At 38.2% G+C, this 27,936-nt stretch overlaps 1 protein-coding gene across 2 annotated transcripts in view; it reads left to right on the forward strand.

Annotated features, from left to right (window-relative positions):
- LOC121387365 (outer dynein arm-docking complex subunit 2-like) overlaps window positions 1-27,529 on the forward strand; it is a 75,728-nt gene extending 48,199 nt beyond the window's left edge. The window contains exons 19-21 of one of the 2 annotated variants that reach the window (XM_041518433.1): window positions 344-493; window positions 24,886-25,107; window positions 25,840-27,529. In XM_041518433.1, the coding sequence (XP_041374367.1) occupies window positions 344-493; window positions 24,886-25,107; window positions 25,840-25,953 (486 nt within the window). In that variant the 3' untranslated portion in view covers window positions 25,954-27,529. The remainder of the gene's footprint in view (window positions 1-343; window positions 494-24,885; window positions 25,108-25,839) is intronic. The other variant, XM_041518434.1, reaches the window with a different exon arrangement.
- Window positions 27,530-27,936: the final 407 nt, after the last annotated feature.

A 27,936-nucleotide genomic window follows, 5' to 3' on the forward strand; every position in this document is an offset into this window, starting at 1 on the left:
TCCTGTTTGCAAATCTTGAGAGCCCACCACCAACACGGCGAGCCCTGCCGTGCATCTCCAGTAGCACAGAAGATACACTAAATGTTTTGAAACCATGGACAAGATCACTATTCAAGACTGTGGTTTTCTAGGATTTGAGATACATGTTGACTGTGTCATTTCAAAGAATCAATGTAATTTGTACAAATAACTTTTACAAGCTATTGCGGGCTGGTATGATAGGCAAGCCCGAGAGTCCTATATGATTTTTGCAAGTCCCAGGCTCCCGGATTCTCCTCAAAATCGCACACTGACTCTCAGAATGCTTGGTATCTTTAGCAGTGGTGGGTATTTTCTACGTTAGGTTTGCAGTACATGTAGTCCTGACTGCCTCCAAGTTTCCACTAGGAGATTTCTCATAGGCAGCTCAAACAATGCGATGAAGTTGACCCAGTCGGTCGGGTACACGAGTAAGACACCTCAGCCTTCGAGACAGAAAACAACGTTATCCAAGGTACGCAGGTCTGTTTCCGGTCGCACAGGCTGGTAATGGTCTTCAGAGTGCTCTTCAGCAAGTCTGTACAGTATATAAACAGAGTTCATAGCCTTAATGCCTCGGTCACAAATACACCGGTTGCCGTGCGGTGGGGGGTAACCGTACGGCATCCTGGCATCTGCAACATCGGGAAAGAATCGTAGGGTTTGATTTGGTTTGTTTACTGGGACCCTACGGACTGACACGTCGTATGGGCATCTTACCCACTTACAATGCATTTGTGACTGAGGCATAAGGACTAAACAAATTTAAAGACTTTCAAAGACTTTTACCTGCCATTTTCAAAGACTTTTACACAACGGTCAAAGACAATAGAATGCGATAAAAATACCAAATCAGTTCGTTTACGTTGCTGTCCATGGCAAAACATTTATCTTTTTTCACAATGCGTTATGACAGATTAAACCTACATTGTATGTAACTGGAAAATAATCAAGTACATGCAGCTGTAAAAGATAACATTGCATTGGCTATGATTTGTGAGAATTTAAAGACTTTTAAAGACTTTTATTACAAGTCGAACACTTTCAAAGACCTAAAAGATATTTTTTTTAAATTCAAAGACTTTGAAGGAATTTAAAGACCGCTGCGAACCCTGACAAATATCATGTCATTTGGGTATCCTAAAATTAAACTTGCTGATGGGCCTTGAAGATCACTTGCAAGTTCCTGTGAGTTTTAGTTGTCATTATTGTCAAAGGTTTCTGAATTAAAGCTGCAATCTAGGTCAGATTTTCTTTTTTAGTTTTTTTTTGGGGGGTGGGGGTGGTGAGGGTTTTTTTAGCGAGCAGGTTATTATTAAACCTTTAGAATAGATAATCCATGTTATTTTTACTTCCATATGATATGCCATTTTTTCATATCTTTATAGATGTAGTAGCTAATCTATAGGTCACATCAAAATGTATTATTTCCATGGTTTAAAAATCGATTGTGATCGAGAAATAAACTGCACCCAGCGAAATTATGTACGAGAGCAATTGCTTTCATTGTGTAAATGAAAGACAAATCTGTGAGCCATTGTTAAACTTACCTGATATTTAAAAAGTATATTGGTATACAAGGAGAGCACTTTTTTTTTTTCGTTTTTCTTGCCCTTGTGGTAATAATTTGTTTGCAAGCTTATGCGAGCAAGAGCAAGCTTGCGTAAAATGATAATCACTGATTTAGTAATTTGCATTCTCTACTGTTACGGTTACACACCACCATTAATTACTTCATGCATTTCAATACAGTTTCTATGTCAGAATATATTCTGTCGAGAGGGTCGTGTGACTACTCATTTTAGGCAGTGCTCTCAACTGATATGTACTGTGTAAAAAATCAACATACCGGTAGGTCGAAAACAATTTTTTTAAATTAATGGCCCCTATGCCTGACAATTGCCTCATGTTGCTGTTATGCAAGTGTCACCATACCACTAGCACAGTTGTTATCAGATAGTACTACATATAACAAGTTACTTCAAACCAGTGGGTTATTTAAACACTACAGAGGTCAACTTATGTGTAATTATCATAGAAAATTTTCAAAAAGCATATCAGAATTTTGTAGGTTTTTTTTATGAAAAACTATTTCCTAAACTGGACTATATCAAGCTGCTACAGCAAGTAATGACACGTGCACATTCAGAGCAAGCTGTTGGGCATGGCGCGCTACAACAGCTTGCTCTGATTGTGCACGTGAAGCCCTATGACCTGACCTCAGTAATGACACGTGCACATTCAGAGCAAGCTGTTGGGCATGGCGCGCTACAACAGCTTGCTCTGATTGTGCACGTGAAGCCCTATGACCTGACCTCAGTAATGACACGTGCACATTCAGAGCAAGCTGTTGGGCATGGCGCACTACAACAGCTTGCTCTGATTGTGCACGTGAAGCCCTATGACCTGACCTCAGTAATGACACGTGCACATTCAGAGCAAGGTGTTGGGCATGGCGCACTACAACAGCTTGCTCTGATTGTGCACGTGAAGCCCTATGACCTGACCTCAGTAATGACACAACAAATGGTGTGTATGTTGCCCAAAGAGTAAAAATGTATTTAAAAAACACGGCAGCCAATATCGGTGACATATCAAGAAAGTTGACCATACTAAAAAGATAGTAAAAAACCCACAAGTTTAATAAAACCTTAACATTGAGATTGCAGCTTTAAGAACTGAATTTGGCCTCCAAAAAATGACTTGAGTAATTGACTAACATCTTTATTGACTTTCTGTTCATTTTGTTCCCATTTGTTTGGGGTTTACAGATGGACTGAATTTGATTATATATATTATCAAACAGTATATTTGTTGCAAATTTGTACTAACTCTTATTTTTGGCATGTGTTATGTATTGTGAAAAATTTGGCTATGCAGGTTGGCTACATGCATGCAGGTTTTTTTTTTCTTATTCAACCCCTGCAATTAAGAAAATGTACACGGCCAAAAAAACATTAAAAAATCATTGAAAAAAACTTGATCTGGATATGGTCCAAGGTAAAAAAAAGTGCCATGGAGAATTAAAAACTACACGGCATTGCCGATTGTTCTGGGCCCGTTCCACAAAGCGATCTTAGCCCTAAGATCACCTTAAGTGCATAGCTACCTTATGCACTAAGGTGATCATAGTGCTAAGATCGCTTCGTGGAACGGGGCCCTGGGCAATTGCAGGAGTTGTCATTGCTGTTTGTATTATGTATGTGATTGTTGTTGTGATTGTCACTGGTGCAACATCTGCAATTAAGAAAATGTCCATGGCAAAAAACATGCCATTGAAAAAAGCCCTGAATATAGGCCAAGGCAAAAAAGTGCTGCCGAGTTTTAAAAACTCAACAGCATGCAGTGCCGATTGCCGTGGGCAATTGCAAGGGTTCCTGGTGCCCGTGATTATAACTGATTGTTACTGTTATCGTTACTGTGGTAGAAACCGTACTTGTGACTGTGATGTAACCTGTGATTGTGACGGTGATAGAAACTGTACTTGTGACTGTGATGTAACCTGTGATTGTGACTGTGATTGTGCCTGTGGTAGAAACTGATTGTTACTGTTACTGTTATATTTTTGCAGTTGTTACTGTGATCAAAACTGTGATTGTTGCTGTGATCAAAACTTATGTTACCACAATTGTTACTGTGATTCTTAACGGTATACTGTAAACCGTGAAAAAAATGCGTGCGTATACATTTTGCGTCGTTCGCGTCCAACCTTATGTCGCGAAATTAATACGCATGCACTATTTTCCAGTTTGAAGTGTACTTAAAGTAATTTGTTTTGTTTTGAAATATTTTATTGAGAATAAATTCACAAAAAGATCCACTCAAAAGGCACAGCCTGTACACGAGCTCTCCTTGATGGCGACTAATCGTTAATTGTTTTATGTAACTTCAATCGATGGCGACTAATCGTTTATTGTTTTATCTACCAAAGGGTGTTAGTTAACAACTGAAGCTGTGAGTTGTGATTCTAATACAGGTGAGGTGGGTAGGGCCTAATCCCCTCTATAGTCTCTGTACCAGGCACAATTGCTTGATGTAGGATAACAGAATATAGATTTACAGACAGTAACTTTATAACAATTACAGTGAGCTGTCTTTATCCACTTTTTTTTTTTGAGCTGTCAACGGTCGTTCGCGAAATTTACACATCGCGAATATGCGCTAAGGTATACATTCGCGAAAAAAACACGTCACAATATTAATACGGTTTACAGTATATCATTGTTACTGTGATCAAAACTGTCAGGTAACAGTGATTGTTACTATAATTGTTTCTGGGGTTGTTACTGTGATTGTTGATGGAATTGTGCATGTTACTGTAACAAGAGCGTCAGAAGCAATTAAAAGTTGGTACGGCCATGAAAGCAATGCATATGATGAGATCTATAAAAATGCGAGTGCCATAGGCTATTTCTCTTTCCAACCAGTGCACCATGACTGGTATATCAAAGGCCGTGGTATGTGCTATCCTGTCTGTCGGATGGTGCATATAAAAGATCTCTTGCTACTAATGAAAAAACAGCGGGTTTCCTTCTATAAGACTGAATGTTAAAAATTACCAAATGTTTGACATCCAGTAGCCGATGATTAATAAATCAATGTGCTCTAGTGGTGTCATAGAACAAAACAAAGGCCACCACACTCACCACAGTTTAAGGCCCCCACAACCCATATAAACACGGCTGCAGGGTTTCTGCAAGAGGGTAAAACGGGTATGGCATAATACCCGGTACCCAAATTGTATTTTTTTTTAAGTTAACCTTTTGACAAAATTAATTACTCTTATCATTACTGTATGATTTTCTTAACCCTAATCCTAAACTTAACTCATTTTCTTTCTGGGGGAGGCTCCCCATACCCCCAAGTTGACTGTTGTTGCATTCAATTCCATAGCACCATACCCAAAAAAAAATTCTGGCAGAAACATTGACGGGTTACAGATAGTAATGTATAAATATGGTGGTCATTATTAGTTGTAGGGTGCTGCATGGATCTAGCTTGGTCAGTAGACCATTCAATTAAACCCATGATTGGAGGTTTTTTCCCCCATCCCAACCAGTGCCCCATTACTGACATATCAAAGGTCATGGTATGTGTTGTCCTTTCTGTGGGAAGGTACATATCAAAAACCATTTGCTGCTAATGGAAAAATGTAACAGGTTCCCTCTAAGACTCCATGTCAGAATTAACAAATGTTTGACTTTAATATATTAGCCAATAATTAAATTTCTGTTACATTCTTTACAACATAACGTCATGCCATTGGTCAACACATAGCAACGGGAGTTTGTTCATAATTACTCACTGAACCTAAAAATTACACTGTCAGGGAACTTCGTATCTGATGACGTCATTTTATATGGGCAAATTGTCTTATTGAGCATTATTGTTTATGGACCAAAAATAATTCAAAATAAAGTATGACGTTTTAGTGTTATTATTAGCCTGTATGATTCAAATTTAATTATAAGTATTGTCTGTTATTTCTTTTATGTTCATCTGGGTATGATAAACAAATATCATCCGCAAACTTATGTGAGAATGGCTTCATACAGTTTGCAGATGATTTTTTGTTGTTCATACCCCAATGAACATGAAAGAAATAACAGACAATTGTTAAATAATTAATTAATCAATATGCTTTCATAGTTTTATTAAAACAAACAAAACAAACCTTGCTGAGAAATAAAATCATAACTTGAAATTGTGCGACTCAAATTCGTCAATACAGTTGTTGTTGTTATTAAGAGTTCTTGCTCGAGCCAGTACCCCATGACTAGTATACCAAAAGCTGTGGTATGTGCTATCCTGTCTGTGAGATGGTACATATAAAAGATTCCTGGCCACTAATGGAAAAATGTAGCGGGTTTCCTCTCTAAGACTCTATGCCACAATTATCAAATGTTTGACATCCACTATTAGCCTCTGATTAATAAATCGGTGTCATCTAGTAGTGTCTTTAAAACAAACAAAACAAACCTTGTTCAGAAATAAAACCATAACTTTAAATTGTGTCATTAAAATTTGTCATCAGCTTTTAGACAAATAATAAATAAATACTGTTGTTATTATTAGGAATAACTGTAGTTATGTGAGTGTTATGACTGACTGGCTGTCATCTGAAATATTCCCAGAGTGTACAAACACGACATCAACAGTTAATACCTTCCCAGGGGCGTCACAGTATACGTGTCATGTCATCGCGTCACTCTGTCATTGACGGATCACGGCTAATCATCTCTCCCAATGTTATGCTTTTAGTAATATTTTAGAATTTCATAACCCTATTTATTTATTCATTCCAGTGGTGGATCAAGAAAATCCATTAAGGGGGGCCCCTAATGACAAACGGTGGAATGCCAATGGAACTTTGCAGGAGGTTTGGAGGGGATCATAAAAAAAATGAAAATTAATACAGCTGTTTTACTGTTATAAATAAATTACATATAAATATTGTATTTGCAACTTCTTCTTAAATGTTTTAATTTTTTAGCAAAATGTGAAGGTGTTTTTTTTTGGGGGGGGGGGGGTACGGTTATGGGGATTTTGTTTTGCATTTTATTAAAAACAAAAAAAAGATTCATACATCCAAAACCAATATTTCAGAATTTCATGACCTAGCTTATTTATTCATTCATTTTTATAGGTACATGTATGTGTGCGTTCTAGTTATTGGACAGTATAAAATAAGTTTTGGTATTACCATTTGTTTTACTATTAATTAAGTTGGATGTTTCTATTTTGGCAAAAATTTCATTGGAGGGGAGGTTGCAAATGAATGGGTTGTTGTCACCTTGATGTTTTTACAATTTATTCAAAACAGAAAAGATTTATGGTTATATACTGTGTTCATACTAATCCCATCCTGCAAAAACCAAAGCAGATTTTAAAAACTGCGAATTCAATATTTTTTGGTCATGTTTTGCAGTAGTTAAAAATGCATTTTATTCAAAATGGAAAATGTTCTAATCCTTGGAAACTAGGGCTATATATTTTTGTGCTTATGCTGATCCCATCCTAGCAGTACATGCCACCCAGCAAAAGTCTGTGGGACATGCTGTCCTGCCTGTGGCAAAATGCACATAGAAGATTCCTCATTAGTATTCATTAGGAGTATCCACTATGGTGGGAAGGGGTTACTTAATCTATGTTTAATTTAGAGCAGTTTAAGTTACGTTGTAATTTAAAATGTGCTGAGGCATTTTTAAACAAATGTGCCTTTTATTTTCTGTGTATATATCTCGCTATTAACAATTAATTCTGTTTAAAGCAGCAGGTTTCTTCTCTCTCTTTCTGTCAACCAAGTGTGAAAACAATCATAGTATGTCACCAAAGAAACATTCCTTTCCTTTCGTAATAGCCACTGTTTAAACAATGTGCTGGGGTGTCATTAAACAAACATTACATTCCTTTCCTAACAGCCACTGATTAAACAATGTGCTGGGGTGTCATTAAACAAACATTCCTTTCCTTTCCTAATAGCCACTGATGAAACAATGTGCTGGGGTGTCTTTAAACAAACATTTCTTTCCTTTTCTATTAGCCACTGATTAAACAATGTGCTGGGGTGTCATTAAACAAACATTCCTTTCCTTTCCTAATAGCCACTGATGAAACAATGTGCTGGGGTGTCTTTAAACAAACATTCCTTTCCTTTTCTATTAGCCACTGATTAAACAATGTGCTGGGGTGTCATTAAACAAACATTTCTTTCCTTTTCTATTAGCCACTGATTAAACAATGTGCTGGGGTGTCATTAAACAAACATTCCTTTCCTTTCCTAATAGCCACTGATGAAACAATGTGCTGGGGTGTCTTTAAACAAACATTTCTTTCCTTTTCTATTAGCCACTGATTAAACAATGTGCTGGGGTGTCATTAAACAAACATTTCTTTCCTTTTCTATTAGCCACTGATTAAACAATGTGCTGGGGTGTCATTAAACAAACATTCCTTTCTTTTCTTTTTTTCTTTATTTATTTACTTTTAGTTGGTTGGATCTGGCCAGTTTATTCTTGCTATTTGTTGTTGTTTTTACAATGTGGTATTTGTGTTAAATCTGTCCAAACTCTAAACTTATAAATATTGATGCAGCACATTTGCACCTGACATTCGACCTTGTCACTTCAAGTATGTAATGTGTGTCTAATTATGCACGTCTATAAAATCAATCATATGATGACGCATGTTTTTGACATGTTTAACAAGAATGTTATTTAACATATTTGTGGTTATAATGAAAGCACATACAGCAAAACAAAACCATGAATAAAAACATCACATATTTTTCATTAATGTCAGTAAAAATCTGTGAACAAATTAGTAAACCACAGTGCATAATATGTATAGTAATGTTTTTCAGAGGGAAAGAAAGAAATGCTTTATTTAACAACGCACTGAACACATTTTATTTATGGTTATATGGCGTCAGACCACACATATTTCGAGAGGAAACCCGCTGTCGCCACTTCATGGGCTACTCTTTCTGATTAGCAGCAAGGGATCTTTTATTTGCGCTTCCCACAGGCAGGATAGCACAAACCATGGCTTTTGTTGAACCAGTTATGGATCACTGGTCAGTGCATGTGGTTTACACCTACCCATTGAGCCTTGTGGAGCACTCACTAGGGGTTTGGAGTCGGTATCTGGATTAAAAATCCCATGCCTCGACTGGGATCCGAACCCAGTACCTACCAGCCTGTAGACCGATGGCCTAACCATGACGCCACCAAGGCTGGTTTTCAGAGGGTGCCTACAAGTGTAATTCTGGCAGTAAGACTGTTAAAGTATTAGGCTATTCACCAAAGTTATTTTTAGTGGATCCATTGGACTTGTTTCTCTTCTTTTTTCTCTTCTATTTTCTTGGGGCGAGACGTCGCTCACTTTAATGCACTGTCGGTTTGGGATCGATCCCCACGGTGGGGCCATTGGGCTATTTTTCATTCCAGCCAGTGCACCACAACTGGTATATCAAAGGCTGTGGTATGTACTGTCTGTGCATATAAAAGATCCATGTGGTTCCTCTTTCATTTTCTCAGAATTTTTGCATTTACCTTAGTTTGGCACCCAATAGTTGATGTATATTTCATCCTGGGGTGTCATTAAACATTCATTCATTCATTCATTCATTCATTCTTTCATTCTTTCTTTTTCTTGACCATGTGTAAAAATAACCTTATATTACATGCCAAATAGTTGTAGCTTAAACTATGCAGAGGTGTGATATAAACACATTCCATTCTACCTTTTCACCTATATCCACATAAGACTAAAGTCGGTTTGGACATTGTATCAAATGTAAGGTGGATTATAATCTCTGGTTACACAGTGTGTTGGGCTGTCACTGAACAAACTTTCATACACCTTTTGTTTTAATCTTTCTTACCTTTGGTACATATTAGAACATTGTAAACTTTCATATCAGTAATTGAGATTGCACCAAAGTCAAGGCATTAAATAACCATGCCCAAATGTTATTTAACTAAACACCACCAGTAAATAAATGTTATTTAACTAAACACCACCAGTAAATAAATGTTTGATAAACTGTTTTATTTAAATATAAAGATACATATACTGATGGAAAGAAATAAGGGAACACATCAAATTGTAGACCAAATTTAATTCACTACTAGCGTAGTAATGGCTGTATTTCATACCAAGTTGTAATGTGGGACTGAATGTCTGTAGAGTTGACTGTGCTGCCTATATGTTCCCAGTCAACTTCTGACAATGTCAGTTAATTTTTCATGCAGTCATTATTTCGTGTTGCTATCTGTGTGATCCTTTATTTCTTTCCATCAGTATATGAATACCAGTCACAGTACAATCAGGGGTGGGACGTAGCCCAGTGGTAAAGCGCTCGCTTGATGCGCAGTCGGTTTAGATTCGATCCCTTTACAGTGAGCCCATTGGGCTATTTCTCGTTCCAGCCAGTACACCACGACTGGTACATCAAAGGCTGTGGTGGTATGTGCTATCCTGTCTGTGGAATAGTGCATATAAAAGATCCCTTGCTACTAATGGAAAAATGTAGTGGGGTTTTTTTCTGAGACTATGCATCAAAATTACCAAATGGTTGACATCCAATAGCCGATGATTAATAAATCAATGTGCTCTAGTGGTGGTGTTAAACAAACAAACCATAGGGTCTGGTAGGATCAAATCATCTTGGTGGACCCATTGTCTGATTGGGTTTTTCCCATGCCAACCAGTAAACCATGACTGGTATATCAAAGGCCATGGTATGTGCTGTCCCATCTGTGGGAAAGTGCCAATAAAAGATCCCTTGCTGCATGGAAAAATGCAGTAGATTTCCTCTTAAAACTACAAGTAGAAAATTACCAAATGGACATCCAATAGCTGATAATTAAGTCAGTGTGCTCTAGTGGTGTCATTAAACAAAACAAACTTTAACTTTATCCATAGGGTCATGAAATGAACTGTTATTGGCAGTCAGTGCCATAGTTATGACATTCAATCACACTTTATATGTTTGGATTCTGAAGAGATATTGCTACACTAGTTATGACATTCAGTCACACTTTATATGTTTGGATTCTACAGAGATATTGCTACACTAGTTATGACATTCAGTCACACTTTATATACTCTTCAAAAGAAGAAACGCAAAACCACATTGTCGTAACATTTGGAGAATTGATTTAATTATTGAATGGTGAGTCCGATAATTACCAAATGTTGGAGGATTGTTCACAATTCACTCTAGTCCATTGTGAGTAAGTGATAGGACACACCACCAAGGTCAAGGTCATCTGGAGTCAATACCGGGTGTGGCCTCCGCGTGTGTTGACAACTGCCTGGCACCGCCTGCCCATTGAAGCAACCAGAGTACGGATGACGTCCCGGGGGATGGTGGCCCACTCGGCCTGCAAGGCTGCTGCCAGCTCGGGCAGGGTCTGGGGCTGTGGTTGTCGCTGTCGGAGGCGTCGGTCCAACTCGTCCCATAGATACTCAATTGAGTTCAAATCCGGTGATATCGATGGCCAAGGAAGGACATTAATGTTGTTGTTCTGTAGGAAAGCCGTTGTGAGACGTGCTGTGTGAGGCCTGGCGTTGTCATGTTGGAACACTGCGTTGGCGTTGGCCATAACTGGAACGATGTGTGGCCGGAGGATCTGGTCAATGTAGCCCTATGCATTCAGGTTGCCCTGCACGTGGACCAGGTCAGTTCTGCCAGTGTGTGAGATGGCTGCCCACACCATGACACTACCCCCGCCGAATCTGTCCACTTCCTGCACGCAGTTTGCCGCATAACGTTCACCACGACGCCTATACACGCGACATCTTCCATCTTGACGTCGGAGAAGAAATCGGGACTCGTCACTGAACCACACCTGTCTCCATCGCAGTTGAGGCCATTGTCGATGAATCTGGCACCACTGCAGTCGGAGTCGACGGTGTTGTGGTGTTAAGATGACACCTCGAACTGGACGTCTGGCACGAATTCCTACTTCACGTAGGCGGTTCCGTACGGTCTGGTCGGATATCCTGCGCAAACCTGGTATTGCTGCGGCTGTTGAGGTGGCAGTAGTCAATCGTTCCCGAAGGTGGCGTACCCGGATGTAGCGGTCCTGCCCGGGGGTAGTGACCCGTGGTCAACCGGATCTAGGGAGGTCACGTGTTGATCCATGTTGCTGGTAACGGTCCCACAGTCTGGAGATGGTGCTTGGGGACACATGGAATGCCCTGGCAACGGCCGTTCTGGATTCGCCTGCGTCTAGTCGGCCGATGGCATTGTTTCTCTGCGGTTCACTGAGACGTGGCATGTCCTGGATTGTCAACTGTCAGCCAGATACAGAGGCCAGGCAAGCGAACACCCTGCACTTTTATACTGTCGGTGTTCATGTTGCACGTGCAGACAACGCACGTGCAGTGGTGACATGGTTTGCACGTGGCTGCGTTTTTGCGAATATTCACATTTTGAAACTTTATTTTACAGTAGCTGCGTTTTATCGAATGTAACCGTGGGAATGTGTTTGGGACATGCAATGACCTTATATTCACAAAACATGAACCGGTAGGAAACATAAAATCGGAGTTATAACCCATTTGTACCCTTTTGCGTTTCTTTTTTTGAAGAGTATATGTTTGGATTCTACAGAGATATTGCTACACTAGTTATGACATTCAGTCACACTTTATATGTTTGGATTCTGAAGAGATATTGCTACACTAGTTATGACATTCAGACACACTTTATATGTTTGGATTCTGAAGAGATATTGCTACACTAGTTATGACATTCAGTCACACTTTACCTGTTTGGATTCTACAGAGATATTGCTACACTAGTTATGACATTCAGTCACACTTTATATGTTTGGATTCTACAGAGATATTGCTACACTAGTTATGGCATTCAGACACACTTTATATGTTTGGATTCTACAGAGATATTGCTACACTAGTTATGACATACAGTCACACTTTATATGTTTGGATTCTACAGAGATATTGCTACACTAGTTATGACATTCAGTCACACTTTATATGTTTGGATTCTACAGAGATATTGCTACACTAGTTATGACATTCAGTCACACTTTATATGTTTGGATTCTACAGAGATATTGCTACACTAGTTATGGCATTCAGTCACACTTTATATGTTTGGATTCTACAGAGATATTGCTACACTAGTTATGACATTCAGTCACACTTTATATGTTTGGATTCTACAGAGATATTGCTACATTAGTGGCATTCAGTCACACTTTATATGTTTGGATTCTACAGAAATATTGCTACACTAGTTGTGACATTCAGTCACACTTTATATGTTTGGATTCTACAGAGATATTGCTACACTAGTTATGACATTCAGTCACACTTTACATGTTTGGATTCTACAGATATTGCTACACTAGTTATGAATTGAAATTTAGTTGATATTATAAAGTGGTCCATTCTTTGTTTCCATCACTATAGTAAAACACTATCATTAGTGAGATCTAAAGTTTGTTTTGTTTAACGACACCACTAGAGCACATTGATATATTAATCATCGGCTATTGGATGTCAAACATTGGGTAATTTTGACATAGTCTTAGAGAGGAAACCCGCTACATTTTTCCATCAGTAGCAAGGGATCTTTTTATATGCACCATCCTACAGACAGGACAGTACATACCACAGCTTTTGAAATACCAGTCATGGTGTACTGGCTGGAACGAGAAATAGCCCAATGGGCCCACCGATAGGGATCGATTCCACACCGACCGCGCTTCAAGTGTGCAATATACCACTGGGCTATGTCCCACCCCTCAGATCCCTCGATCCCAGATCCCTCAATCCCAGATCCCTCAATCAAGAGAGCGCTTTACCACTGGGCTATATCCCGCCCCAGTGAAACCTAAAGCCCAGCATATATCGAGCCAGATAAAAACTACATTACACTAATCCAGCGTATTACATAGTGTTTGTATAACGTTTGTTTCAAGTTGGCTTATCAGTTTGGGACGTACCAACAAAACAAACACACATTGTCACATCAAATATATTTACAAGTTTTTTCTGTTGATGGTTTCCTCCTACATTATAATATATATTTTTAATTGGCAACTATTTTAGTATCAAATATAAGCACATGACTTTTCATACTCTGTTTTGCTCCTTGACTGTGATTTGTTGTTTAACTGATTGTTTCACTAAAGAAATAAATTAATTTGATTTTAACTTTTGTTTGGTGACACTTAAAGCTGTGTCCTAACTGGCCGTGTGCGATTAATTTAGAAATCGTTGATTTCAATTGTCACATCCTAACCATACACATACAGCATGACAGATAAATATGTCGCGTCGCACGCGTTCAGTTAGGATATGACAATTGAAATCAGTGATTTCAAAAATAATCGCTCGTGGCCGGTTAGGATACAGCTTACAGATATTCGAAACTACATGTGTTAATTTTTATTATATTTTATATGTCTAACTGGCTGCTGTTGAATTAATAATTTCTACATACAATCAAAACCAGCAAGAGATCTTTTATATATGGTTCACTTTTTTTATAGGCAGAACATTACATACTAATCATGGGATACAAGTTTGGGACAAGGAAAACCCAACTCTGTAGAGGGTAATTCCCCCCGCTTTAATGAAAGTGTGATTTTCTGCAAAAATGGGGGTTACGGTACTACTTTTTAAAAAATTCTTTAAATCTTTTAAATGCCATGTTACACATGCAAACCCTTTGTTTTTTTGCAGACAAATTAAATGAGCGGTGCCATATTTTTTATAAGTACATGTACAGAGCATCTAGAAATTTTTATAAAATCCACTAGCCATAGGATCAGGAACATTTACTAGCCACAATTAAAACTTCACTAGCTTTACTTTACTTTGAGTTAATTAATACAATTTTACTAAATAATAGTAATAATCAGATATGTCACCTAAAGAGGGAGATAAAGCTTAAAAACACTAACATTAGGGGTTGGGATGGGGGCAGGATCTTCGTATTTACAAAACAGACTTAACTTTCACTAGCCCAACAATGAATATCACTAGCCATGGGAGTGGGGCTACCATAATCTAGAAGCCCTGATATATACTGCCTGGGTGTTTTGACACACTGCTTAGTTACATCAATTTTTTTAGAAAATGTTAACATTATCAGCAGCAGGGATTGATATGACTCAGTGAAGCCTATATCATGGAGTGCAGCCGCCTTGACAAATGGCCTTGTCATGTTGTGTGTATTAGACATATCAATAAACATGAAGGTATAATAGGTAGCTCATATCATGGCAAATTGAGTCATATACATGTATACACAGCCCTTGGTAATGTCAATATTTTTTTTTTTATGTACATGTATAAATTAGTGCAACATGTGCAATTCAGACTTCTTCTGTTTTTTTCTTCTCAAGGGGTGGGACATAGCCCAGTGGTAAAGCGCTCGCTTAATGCACAGTCGGATCACTGGTCGGTGCAGGTGGTTTACACCTACCCATTAAGCCTTGCGGAGCACTCACTCAGGGTTTGGAGTCTGTATATGGATTAAAAATCCCATGCCTCGACTGGGATCCGAACCCAGTACCTACCAGCCTGTAGACCGATGGCCTAACCACGACACCTAGAAAGGCGATGTCCCGCCCTTTCATATTATGTTATAGTTGTCAGTGGACTCGTCCAGTTGGGCATGTTGCTAGACCAATTTACTTATCCTCATTCCAGCCAGTGCACCACAACTGGTATATTAAAGGTTGTGGTATGTACTGTCCTGTCTATGAGATAAAAGATCCTTTGCTACAAATGGAAAAATGTAGCGGGTTTCCGCTATGAGATTATAATTATGTCAAAGTTAACAAATGTTTTGCATCCAATAACCGATGATTAATAAATCAATGAGCTCTAGTGGTGTTGTTAAACAAACAAAAAAAACACATTTAATTTCAGCTTTTATCCTCACAGTTAGACGCACAACTTTTCAAGTCCCAGGGATATTTGTAGATTTGTCCCTGTAATGTTCACCATTGCTAAAAGGGGCAGAACGTAGTCCAGTGGTAAAGCACTCACTTAATGTGCGGTTGCTATGGGATCAGAATGACCAGCGATATTTGTGGATTAAAAAAAAAAAAAAAATGTCCAATATGATTTACATTCCTGTGATGTTCACCATTGCTAAAAGGTTTTATAGTTAATAATAATGACTCCCAAATGACTGGTACTGGTGGAGTTATTGCATACGACTGGCACAGTAATTGGCTGTGTGACATTCTGAAGATGATTGCTTCAGCTGCAGTTTTTGTCCATTTATCGTCATTTGTAATTTTTGCCAGTAACAGCTGGTGTACATGTATATATACAGCTTTTAGCAACCCACACATTTTATAATTAGAGATTGTTAATAAGCAGAGAAATATCTACATTGATAATTGCATTCATTTACATACATTTGCAGAAGGCTTATCTTGTGTGGTTTGGTTTTGTGTAAATGTATCTGCCATCCAAATCAATCAAATTGGTGTTGGTATTAAACTGGCAATAGAGGAAAGTAAAGTGAATTTTTTTTTTTTTATTTACACCACTATAGAAGACATTGATTTATTAATCATCAGCTACTGGATGTCAAACAGATGGTATTTTTTACACATAGTCAAAGAGGAAACCCATTACATTTTTCCATTAGCGTCAACAGTTTTTTTTTATATGCACTTTCCCAGGGTTTCTGCCAGAAAGAAATTCTTGGGTATGGCACTATAGAATTGAATATTTACAATGTGTGTGCTGAATGCAACCACAATCGACAAGGGGTATGGAGTCCTACTCAAGAAAGAAAATGGGTTACGTTTATGGTTAGGGTTAAGAAAATCATACAGTAATGATAAGTCATTAATTTTGTCAAAAGGTCATCTTAAAAAAATACATAATCTGCCCCAAAAAACCCATTTGGGTATGGTACCATACCTGTTTTACCCTCTGGCAGAAACCCTGTAATTCCCGCTGACGGGATAACACATACCATGGCCTTTGATATATACCAGTCATGGAATACTCATTGGGACGGAGGTGTGTGTGTGTGGGGGGGGGGGTAAATAGATTTGCCTTCATAACTGCATGTGGGGGCGGGACGTAGCTCGATGCGCGATCAGTCTGGGATCAATCCCCATCGGTGGGCCCCTTGGGCTATTTCTCGTTCCAGTCAGTGCACCACGACTGGTATATCAAAGACCATGGTATGTACTACCCTGTCTATGTGATGGTACATACAAAAGATCCCTTGCTGCTAATTGAAAAGAGTAGCCCATGAAGTGGCGACAGTGGGTCTCCTCTCTCAATATCTGTGTGGTCCTTAACCATATGTCCGACACCATATAACTGTAAATAAAATGTGTTGAGTGCGTCGTTAAATAAAGCATTTCTTTCTTTTTTTCATAACTGCATGCATTCATTTCCATTTGTTTGTAGAAGGCTAGCTCACTTTCGCTCGTTAGATACATTTTAAAACAACTCGTGAGATAAACGGTATCTAACGGCCACTCATGTATTATTCTCTATATCATGTACTGTTACCAATTTTTCACACTTATGGCCTTTTGAACTAGAATTAGGAGCTATGAAAATTTGTTGGACCTTATAAGTGACAATGTATTGCTTTAGCAGTACTCTCAGAATGCTTGTTTAATCAGTGGCTGTTAGGAAAAGAAAGGAATGTTTGCTTAATGACAGTTCAGCATCTTGTTTAATAGCTGACTTTTATGTATCTAGCATATATATGGTCATTGTGATGCTTGGTCTTGGTAAGCTCAGAGAAAAATGTAAATAATAAATTGAATAAGAATTAATTAATTGTTGACCTGCATGTAAAAATAACAAAATGCAATTATAAATGTTGCTAATATTAAGATGAAAGAAATGAGTAACTCCCAGCCCTGTTGAAATCAGTTGTGTCAAGGCGCGTAATGAGTCGTAAATATTGTGACACATGGTCTGGCATGTGTAAGAGAAAATATACTTCTGCCATAACGACTGTTACTTTTCATTAATAATACGAACACCATTTGAAGTAATGTATGTATGTTAATTAATTACTCCCAGTCCTAAACATTGGAGTGGGTGAGATGCAGCCCATTGGTAAAGTACTTGCTTGATGCACAGTCAGTTTAGGATCGATCCCAGTCGGTGGACCATTGGGCTGTTTTTCATTACAGCCAGAGCACTACAACTAGTATATCAAAAAATGTGGTATGTGTTGTCCTGTCTGTGGGATGGTGCATATAACAGATCCCTTGCTACTAATAGAAAAATAGCAGGTTTCTCTAAGATTATTTTTAAAAATACCAAATCTTTGACACCCAATAGCCGATGATTAATATATCAATGTGCTCTAGTGGTGTCATTAAACAAAACAAACTTTAACTTTTAAACATTGGTTATCTATGTGGTCCTTAACCATGTGCCTGACGCCATATAACCGTAAATAAAATGTGTTAAGTGCGTCGTTAAATAAAACATTTCTTTCTTTCTTTTAAACATTGGAGCCTTCATTCTTTCTTCTTTAGCTCCGCTATGATATTAATTATCCAAGTTTTTCTAATACTGATGTCCGCCGTCAGTCTGTCAACTTTTCCTTTAAAGTTCATCTTCTCCAACAGTTTTGATTGAATTGCTCTGAAACTTGCTTCAGTGATTCTCTGGGGTACCCTCCACATACTAATGGAGATATATTTTGGAAATTATTTATTAAATGTCTTTGAATTTTATATGGAAACTTTTAAAGTCTGTCATTTCATTCTTCTTTTTTCTTTTTTTTTTTTTCTTTTTTTCTTATTATTTTTATCATTAATTGCTGCAGTGTAGTATTTTTCATTGTTAAAGCTTTCATCCGTATGTTTTTCGTGGAATAATGTATTTACGTTTATGCTGGTCCACCTCTTCCCTTCCATACATCCATTCCATCAGTACTTCTGGGCAGGATTTAGCTCAGTCGGTAGAGCAAGCGCCTGAGGTGCTTGAGTTGTAGGAAAGAGTAGCCCATTGCATGGTGCCTTGTATAGCCATAATTAAACAGTGTTGAGTGTGTTGTTAAATAAAACATTCCTTCCTTCGCTCTTTCCAATAGCAGATGATTAATCAGTGTACTCTAGTGGTGTCATTAAACAAAACACACTTGTTTTTCATCTGTACACCCATCCGTTCATCTCACCACACAAAAGTTGGGTGTGTGCGTGCATTCCATGGATGCTGTTCTATTAGAACTTATATGAAATGGTAGCAGGATTTAGCTTAGTCAGTTGAGTGCTCGCTTGAGATGGCTTGCATCGCAGAATCGAACCACCTCGGTGTATCCATTCAGGTTTTCCCATTCCAACCAGTGCACCACAACTGGAAAAATGGCATGGTATGTGCTTTCCTGTCTGGGGGGATGTGCACATAAAAGATCCTCTGATGACTACAAGTCATAATTACCAAATGTCTGACAATGATTAATTAATCAATGTGCTCTAGTAGTGTCGTTAAACAAAACAAACTTTTTTTATATACAATGTTCTGTTTCTTTTGATTTTGTTTTTCATTATTGTTGCACAGTTGGGAACTATTGCTATGTGCACCGCAACTAGTATATCAAAGGCTGTGGTATGTGCTATCATGTCTACGGGATGGTGCATATAAAAGATCCTTTGCTACTAGCGACAAAATGTAGCGGGTTTCCTTTCTGAGACTATGTATGTCAAAATTACCTTATGTTTGACATACAGCAGCCGATGATTAATAAATCAATGTGCTCTCGTGGTGTCATTAAACAAAACAAACAAACTGTTGCCATGTGATGTTAATTTACTTCATAGAATAATGGCAATACTTCAAATTGTGTCATTTCATTTCATTTCAATTAATTTTCATACTTATATCCAATTAAGGTTCAAGCACGCTGTCATGGGCACACATCTCCATTATCTGGGCTGTCTGTCCAGAACAGTGGGTTAGTTGTTAATTGTTAGTGAGAGAGAAGAGGGTATAGTAGCCTTAATGAATGAATGAATGAATGAATGTTTAACGACACCTCAGCACAAAAAATACATTGGCTATTGGGTGTCAAACTGTGGTAAATGCAAACAGTAAGTGATGATCAACATCAATATAAAAATTCAACAGTTAAATTAAAACACAGTGTAAATTAAGAACTGTGCAAAAAATACAAATATCACAGTGGTAGTGGCCTTAAACCTACCCACTGAGTCGTTAAAACCAGCTCTGGGTGACTCACCAGACGCTTAACTTTCCCTGTTTAAATACTTTTTTTTTTTTTACTTTTTTTCTCTGGTAGATTCACTGGCCCTTGGGCCTAATTTTTGATGGGGGCACCGAGACTGGAGGGCACAACGGTTGGGTTGGCCGGGGGGGTGCTGGGTGGGTGGGGGATACTCCACCGGAAGATGGTTAGGGCGGTTTTGGCCGTAAGGGTTGTTAGGTTTGTCCGGGGGACTGCCCCTCTCTCTCTTTCTTTCCCCCCCCCCGAGCCTTCCCCGGTTTCGGCCACACCGAAGTCCCCAATACGATGGGTGCCCCTAAGTAAAACATATCCCCCTATTAACAAAACCTCCTGTGGCTGAAGCCTAACCTCCTAGTCACCTGCCACCCCTATTTTGAGGGCTAATTAATATATTTAAAAAAATATATATATATATATATTTATATTTAGGACTGCCCGATCTAAATTTGCGTTACAAATTGTTAGTTGTTTGCTGTATATTAAATATTGTTTGGGAAAATAACACAAAATTATTTATTGTAAAGTCCTTTTTCCCTGTTTGTTAAAATATCAAAATTGCCCCAGTAATTGTTCTGTCCCAGGTTGGACTACTGGCATCCGGTGGCCGAACCTGGGATAGACATGCTCGAAACCTTCGTGGTATAGGAGCATGTAAATACTTTATTGATTGATTGGGTGGGAGCTGGTACTGGGCTGCGAACCCTGTACCTACCAGCCTTATGTTCGATGGCTTAGCCACAATGCCACCGAGGCCAGTAAATTGTGTCAATTCACATGAATGTCAATGTTGTTGTTGTTATTATTCTCTCTCTCTTATCATTGACCTTAGCAAAACTGTAATTTAATTCATTCATCACACAAGTGTATGGCTGATGTTTTGCAAGCAGCCATTGTTACTAGTATAGCTGGGCCAGAAACCATATATACAGACCAATCAGTCAGGCCTGACAGATGGCAGTTTAGATTAATATTTTAACACCCAACCATTTGCAATAACAGCAGTCATTCCACTCACTGCCTACCAGTACTTGATTTTGGGTTGCCTCACACCAAATCATACTCCACTGGTGGCAATGTTAAAATTTTCTAATAACATATGGCAGGATGGGAACTGTATGTCATACCATGCAGTGTTCAATAATGTGTGTGGTATGTGCTGTGTTGTATGTCGGGAATGTGTCTAAAAGATCGCTTGATTGTAATCAGAAGTAGCCAGGGGGAGGTTTTGTTTGCAGAAATATGACTTCATAATTCTCTAATGCTCGAAAGCCAGCGACAACACTTCCTAGAGCTGGGCGGTATTGAAATTGCAGGTTCAGTATCAGTATCAGTATTTTTGAGGTGATATATTTACCTAGGTATCGGTACGGTATTCGATATTGATACAATACCGATATCGAGCGGTACTTTAAATGCATGCCCGAGTTAATTAAGTCACCTGCTAATTACATCTAAATAAAATTAAATTCTATACACAACGCCATCATCTGTCTCTGTTTTTTCAGCTATTTTGTGTTCGTCAGATATAGTGTTAGTGCTTTACTAAATGGCGGATAACATTATTCAATGCCTTAATTTTGGTATTTTGAAATTTGCTTGGTACAGTACGGTAAATCGGTGTTGACATGATACTGATACCAAACGGTATATATACGTTAAACTGCCCAGCTCTAACGCTTCCCATGTATGACACATTTAATCGCACATAATGAACAGGTGTTAATTGTTACGGATTCCTTCCTTTTAACCAGTGTGATGAGGTGTCATGAAACAAATATTTAACTGGGGGTTTTCTGAATATTTTTGTTGTTGTTGTTGTTGTTTATCGACACCACTAGAGCACATTGATTTATTAATCATCGGCTATCGGATGTCATATTTTCTGAATAGCTGCAGATTATTGTTCAGAGCTTTTTCCAGACACAAATATTCCTTTCTTTTTTCCAAACGGTTCCTGCCATAAACAGTGTGCTGGGGTGTCATTAAACGAACATGCCTTTCCTTCCCTTTACCTGCCCGGCAGGACCGGTGTAGCTTTATAATAATCTTGTATTTAAAGTAAAGAAGATTAATGGCCTTGTAATAAACTGGCTAATAATATGGTTAATTAGGTTAACTTTATAATAAAGGTTTCTTTCTCTCTAGACCCCATCGGTCTACAGGCTGGTAGGTACTGGGTTCGGATCCCAGTCGAGGTATGGGATTTTTAATCCAGATACCCGACTCCAAACCCTGCATAACTGGTTCAACAAAGGCCATGGTTTGTGCTATCCTGCCTGTGGGAAGCGCAAATAAAAGATCCCTTGCTGCCTGTCATAAAAGAGTAGCCTATGTCGCGACAGTGGGTTTCCTCTAAAAAACAGTGTCAGAATGACCATATGTTTGACGTCCAATAGCCGATGATAAGATAAAAAATCAATGTGCTCTAGTGGCGTTGTTAAATAAAAATAAACTTTACTTTCTCTCTAGACAATTAAGTGTTGAAATAAGCATATGTTTGATATCAAGTAGTAGTAGTTTAAAATATGCTGAGGTGTCATTAAATTATACATATACTGATGGAAAGAAATAAAGGATCACACAGCAACAAAAAATAATGACTGCATCAAAAATCAATTCATATTGTCAGAAGTTGACTGGGAACATAGGCAGCTCATTCAACACTACAGACATTCAATCCCACATTACAACTTGGTATGAAATACAGACATTACTACACTAGTAGTGAATTAAATTTAGTCTGCAATTTGATGTGTTCCCTTATTTCTTTCCATCAGTATATATAAGGGTACATGGGAATATTAACCTGTCATGTCACATTTTTAGTAAGGTGATATGTTTTAAATTTTAATGTTTACAACTCTCAGTTGTGGATATTTATGTCTAAGAAAGCATAATTTACCAACTACTTTTAATGGCCTACCATCATGATTGGTTTTTAATATAGTGTGTCATACCCCTGTTGACTGTAGTTCCATTCAATTCCATAGCGCCATACCCAAAACTTTCTTTTTGGCAGAAACACTGATGTATATTCCCTTCTTCCTTCATGGATAAAATGCTGAAATAACCATGTTTGACATCCAGTAGGTTAAAACATGCTGTCGTGTCATTAAATTATCATGTACACATTAGTAAACGTTTTTCAAGTGGGTTTTATTACAGTGGATTTTACGATAAGGAATTAGTGTTTAATAATTAATGCCTGAACTTGAACAAAACTGTCAGCTCCATGTGAAACCAATCATGTTGGAATAAATGAAAGGGAATACATGGATGAGAATTGCACAATTATTCTGCAGTTACTTGGGGTGGGGTTTTTTTCAGATTCAGTGGCGTAAGAAGGTGCCAAAAAGGGGGGGGGGGGCACACTTTTATATTTACACACTTTTACACTATTATAAAGCAAATATAAAGCAAAATATCTGAAAAGTGAGGGAGGACTTGCCCCCCGCTTCCTACGCCAATGCAATTTATTATGCAGTATATAAATCCTACAGTTCGGATTTAGCAATTTGCATAATATCATGGTCGCTGCTTTTGAAGTTCAGACTTGATAGTTTTAATATAAGCATGCATATGTTGCAGTTTTTAACGATTGTTTATATTTGCATGGTGTTACATTATTTGTTTTGTTTGGATTCAGCAGTTTGTGGTGGGTTTTGTCTTTCATTTATGTATTGATATACATGTATACTGTGTGTATAGTATTATATAACATTTTTTTTCTCAAAATTATGATTAGCAACATTTAATTGCTATCACAGCATCAGCTTGAAAATCATTGTTTGGCAAATTTTACAGAATTGTGTAACTATCTTTAAAATCAGTGAACCCATTGGGCTGTTTCTTGGTCCAGTCAGTGCACCACGACAGGTATATTAAAGGCTGTGGTATGTGCCATCCTGTCTGTGGGAAAGTGCATATAAAAGATCCCTTGCTGCATTAGGAACACTGTAGCAGGTTTCCTCTGATGACTACAAAAATTACTAAATGTTTGACGTCCAATAGCCGATGATTAATAAATCGATGTGCTCTAGTGGTGTTGTTAAACAAAACAAACTTTATATTTATATGCCAATGCTCCTATTGTATTGTATTAATTTGCTTATACGGTTAAACATGTTGTCGGTTTTGTAGAGCCCCACCCCCCCCCCCACCCCCACCCCGTCTCTCTGTTTCGCTGTGTGAGTAATGTTGTGTATTATTAATAAAATATAAAGCAAAATGCTTTAACAATCGGTGAACAGCCTTGAGTGGCAAGTAGAAAGGTTATCGTTGGTAACAGATGGGAAACAGCTATGGTGGGCTGGTTCCAGCTATTCAGCGATTATTGTCATGTTTTCACAATGTACAAGGGTTCATAGGCTTTCTCTTTTCTAAAAAAAAACCATGTTTTGCTTTTTCATTTTTGTTAGTACATGTATGTAGCAAAACCAAAAAGAAAAAAAAGGAATGTTTGTTTAATGATACATCAACCTATTTTTAAACTATAAAAGTTTAAAGTTAAAAAGTTTCTGTTTAACAACACCACATTGATATATTAATCATCGGCTTTTGGTTGTCAAATGTTTGGTCATTCTGGCAAGTAGTCATCAGAGGAAACCTGCTGCATTTTTTTGTTTTGTTAGTAGCAAGGGATCTTTGATATGCACTTCCCATAGACAAGACAGCACATACCACATCCTTATATACCAGTAATGAGGCATTGGTTGGAGTGGTGGGTGGAAAACAAAATCGGAGAATGAGTCCACCTAGGGGGTTTGATCCTACCACCCAGGAATCTTGGGCAATGAGCGCTCTACTCACCGAGTTAGATTAAACTATGACTGTTTGGAAGGAAGGAAATGTTTTATTTAACGACACACTCAACCCATTTTATTTAAGGTTATATGGCGTCAGATATATGGTTACGGACCACACAGATATTGAGGGAGGAAACCCGCTGTCGCCACTTCATGGGCTACTCTTTTCGATTAGCAGCAAGGGATCTTTTATATGCACCATACCACAGACAGGATTGTACATACAGCATTTAATTTTTTCTTCATTCATTCCTTCCTTCCTTCAACTTTAACATAGGTCCTTTAAGATTTTAATTTGTGTTTATTGTTTTTTCCCCACAGGTTGATGACAAGTTGCGACAGCACTTGGCGGAGGCAATCGCACGCTGCTGTAACTGGGGCACGAACCGGAAGGCGTTTGGTGAGGAGGACGCTGTGGCTCCGCTCGTCAAGTACCTGAGGTCGAGTGATGAGAATGTCCACCGGTCGACAGCGCGCGCTCTCTTCCAGCTGTCGAAAACACCAAACAACTGTATCACCATGCATGAGGCCGGCGTCGTACAGGTAGGACCACTTTGGTCTCCATACCCGATGTTCCCCTCTCCCTATCTCTTGCTTCATCCCTCTCTCTCTCTCTCTCTCTCTCTCTCTCTCTCTCTCTCTCTCTCTCTCTCTCTCTCTCTCTCTCTCTCTCTTTCATCCCTCCTCTCTCTCACAGATTTCTCTCTGCCTCTTTTTTTCTTCTTTCTCTCTTTCTGTTCTCCCTATTTTCCTCTGTCTCATGCTTCCTCTCTTTCTGTCTCCCCTTCTCTCTATCTCTCATTATTTTCTTCTTTCATTGCCTGCCCTCCTTTCTTGCTTCCCTTTTATCTCTTTCTCGCTCTTTCCTACTCTCTCACCCTACCCTCATTCCTTTGTTCCTTGCCTCCCCTCACTCTCTTCCTGTCTGTCTCTTGCTCCCTCTCTCTCTCTCTCTCTCTCTCTCTCTCTCTCTCTCTCTCTCTCTCTCTCTCTCTCTGTGTCTCTGTCTCTGTCTCTCTTGATCTGTGCTCTCTCTCTCTCTCTGTCTCTCTCTCTCTCTCTCTCTCTCTCTCTCTCTCTCTCTCTCTCTCTCTCTCTCTCTCTCTCTCTCTCTCTCTCTCTCTCTCTCTCTCTCTCTCTATTATTATTTTTTTTAACTGGACTTATTTGATTATGTGGAAGAGGCACCCAACCCTACATATATGTAACCAATTCCAAAAAAGCCTCAGTTTATCTAATTGCTAAGGGTGTCTAACATTTATTTCTTCTTTCCAGCCGTTGATGAAAATGGTCGGTTCGTCTGACGAGGATCTTCAGGAGGCTGCCGCCGGTTGTATTGGAAACATTCGAAGACTGGCACTCGCTAACGAGCGAGCAAAATATGCATAGACAATTAACAAACATCCACCTGTAGCAGGCATTGTGACATTATTGTTTTCAGTTCTATTATGTTCGCATGTGATGGACAGAGTGAACAAAATAATGGATAGACAGAAATATGGACTGATCTGATATTAGTAGGCCAGTTCTTCGTATATTTTTCTGAGTGTGTACTTCGTGTTTGAGATACAGGTTTAAATGTCCGGCTCAACGTAAGCAAGGTCCCTGGTTTAAAAGCCTGAAGTGCGTGATCATATAGGTGGAATAGATGTTAAAATTGTAAAATTAGCAGTCGCAGAAATTAGAAAACTTTGCTAACTGCCAGAAATTTCTTCTTTGTTGCTGTTGGATTTTTTATATATATATATAATGGCTAAAATGGCTAAAACCAAGAATCTTGGTTAAGAAACAACTTTAATTATTTCATCTTTGTTTTAAGACGGGTTTAAAAATTCTTTCAACCTTGACTTTTTAAAAATTTCAACAATAATTTTTTTTTTTTTATCTTTTTATAATGGCAATTTTGAAACAGACAAACATTTGTGTTCTAGAAAACCAAATTATAGTCAAGGCATTTTGCTTCCATTTTATGTTGCCTTTTGATGCTAATATCAAATTAAGGTTCAAGCACGCTGTCCCTGGTACACATCTCTGCTATCTAAGCTGTCTGTACAGTGTTAGGGACAAATGTTAGTTAATGGTTTGTCACAGAGAAGTTTGTTTAGTGGTCTTGCACCTCACCAGTGAGCAACTAAAACTCACTGTGGGTGAGAGCCAGTACTGGGATTTGAACCCAGTACCTTTCAGCTATAAAGCCGTGAATTAATTCACTGTTGAATGAAGCTGAGAAGCAGTTTTAGAACAGAGGTATTGATATTAATTCTGTAGTTGTATAGTACATAAAGACAGAAAGCAAAAGATGCCCCACAACTGGTATATCAACAGCCATGGTATGTGCTGTCCTGTCTGTGGGAAAATCCATATAATAGATCTCTTGCTGCTAATGGAAAAATGTAGCAGGTTTCCTGAGAAGACTACTTTTTACAATTACTGTATGTTTGACATCCAACAGCCGATGATTAATTAATCTATGTGCTCTAGTGGTGTCATTAAACAAAAGAAACTCTTGAATAGTACACTGATTGCAGTTATAACTAAACTTGAAGGTGGTATATTACGGGGGTGGGGGGGGGGGTCTTTAGAACTTAATATCCATACATACCGCTTATTCATTTATACATACCGCTTATTTTGTGGTCAACTTAACCTACAGACATTATTTACGGAGTCAATATTATGTATTATTATTGGCTATTTGAGTCAATATTCTGTATTGTCCATACCTTTGTACAGTATTAGTGTGTGGAGAAAAATTGAATTATTTGTTAAAACATGTCACCTGCAATACACAAGCTCGAGATATGTATGTTAATACCTCAGTAGGTTTTTAAAAATTCCACATTTTAAGTGATTGGTTAATTTTATAAAAAGTTTTAATTAAATATATATTGGTATACAATGTACATATATTTATATTTTTAATTAATTATAAATTATATGTTAATAAAAAGTGAATTACATTGTATTCAGTGTTGTTTGTTGTTCTTTTTATTATATCATGGTGCAATTTAGCTGTCAGTTGAATGCTCGCCTGAAGTGCTTGCTTCACAGGATCGAACCACTTCGATGGATCCATTCAACATATTGGGGGTTTTCTTGTTCCAAAACACTGCACCACAACTGGTCAAAGACTGTGGTATGTGCTATCCTGTCTGTGGGAAAGTGCATATAAAAGATCCCTTCCTACTAATAAAACAATATAGCAGGTTTTCTTTCTAAGACTAATTACAATTACATTCAATAGCCGATGATTAATTAGGAGATAACTATATGGAGTTTTTAGATTTGCGGGTGTTATTGTCTATTTGATTCCGCAAATGTCATTTTTGTCCAAAGGCAATGAAGTTAATTGTTACTGACTGACATCAGTCT

This window comes from Gigantopelta aegis, chromosome 13 (genome assembly GCF_016097555.1).
Source record: "Gigantopelta aegis isolate Gae_Host chromosome 13, Gae_host_genome, whole genome shotgun sequence".
Lineage (NCBI taxonomy): Eukaryota > Metazoa > Mollusca > Gastropoda > Neomphalida > Peltospiridae > Gigantopelta > Gigantopelta aegis.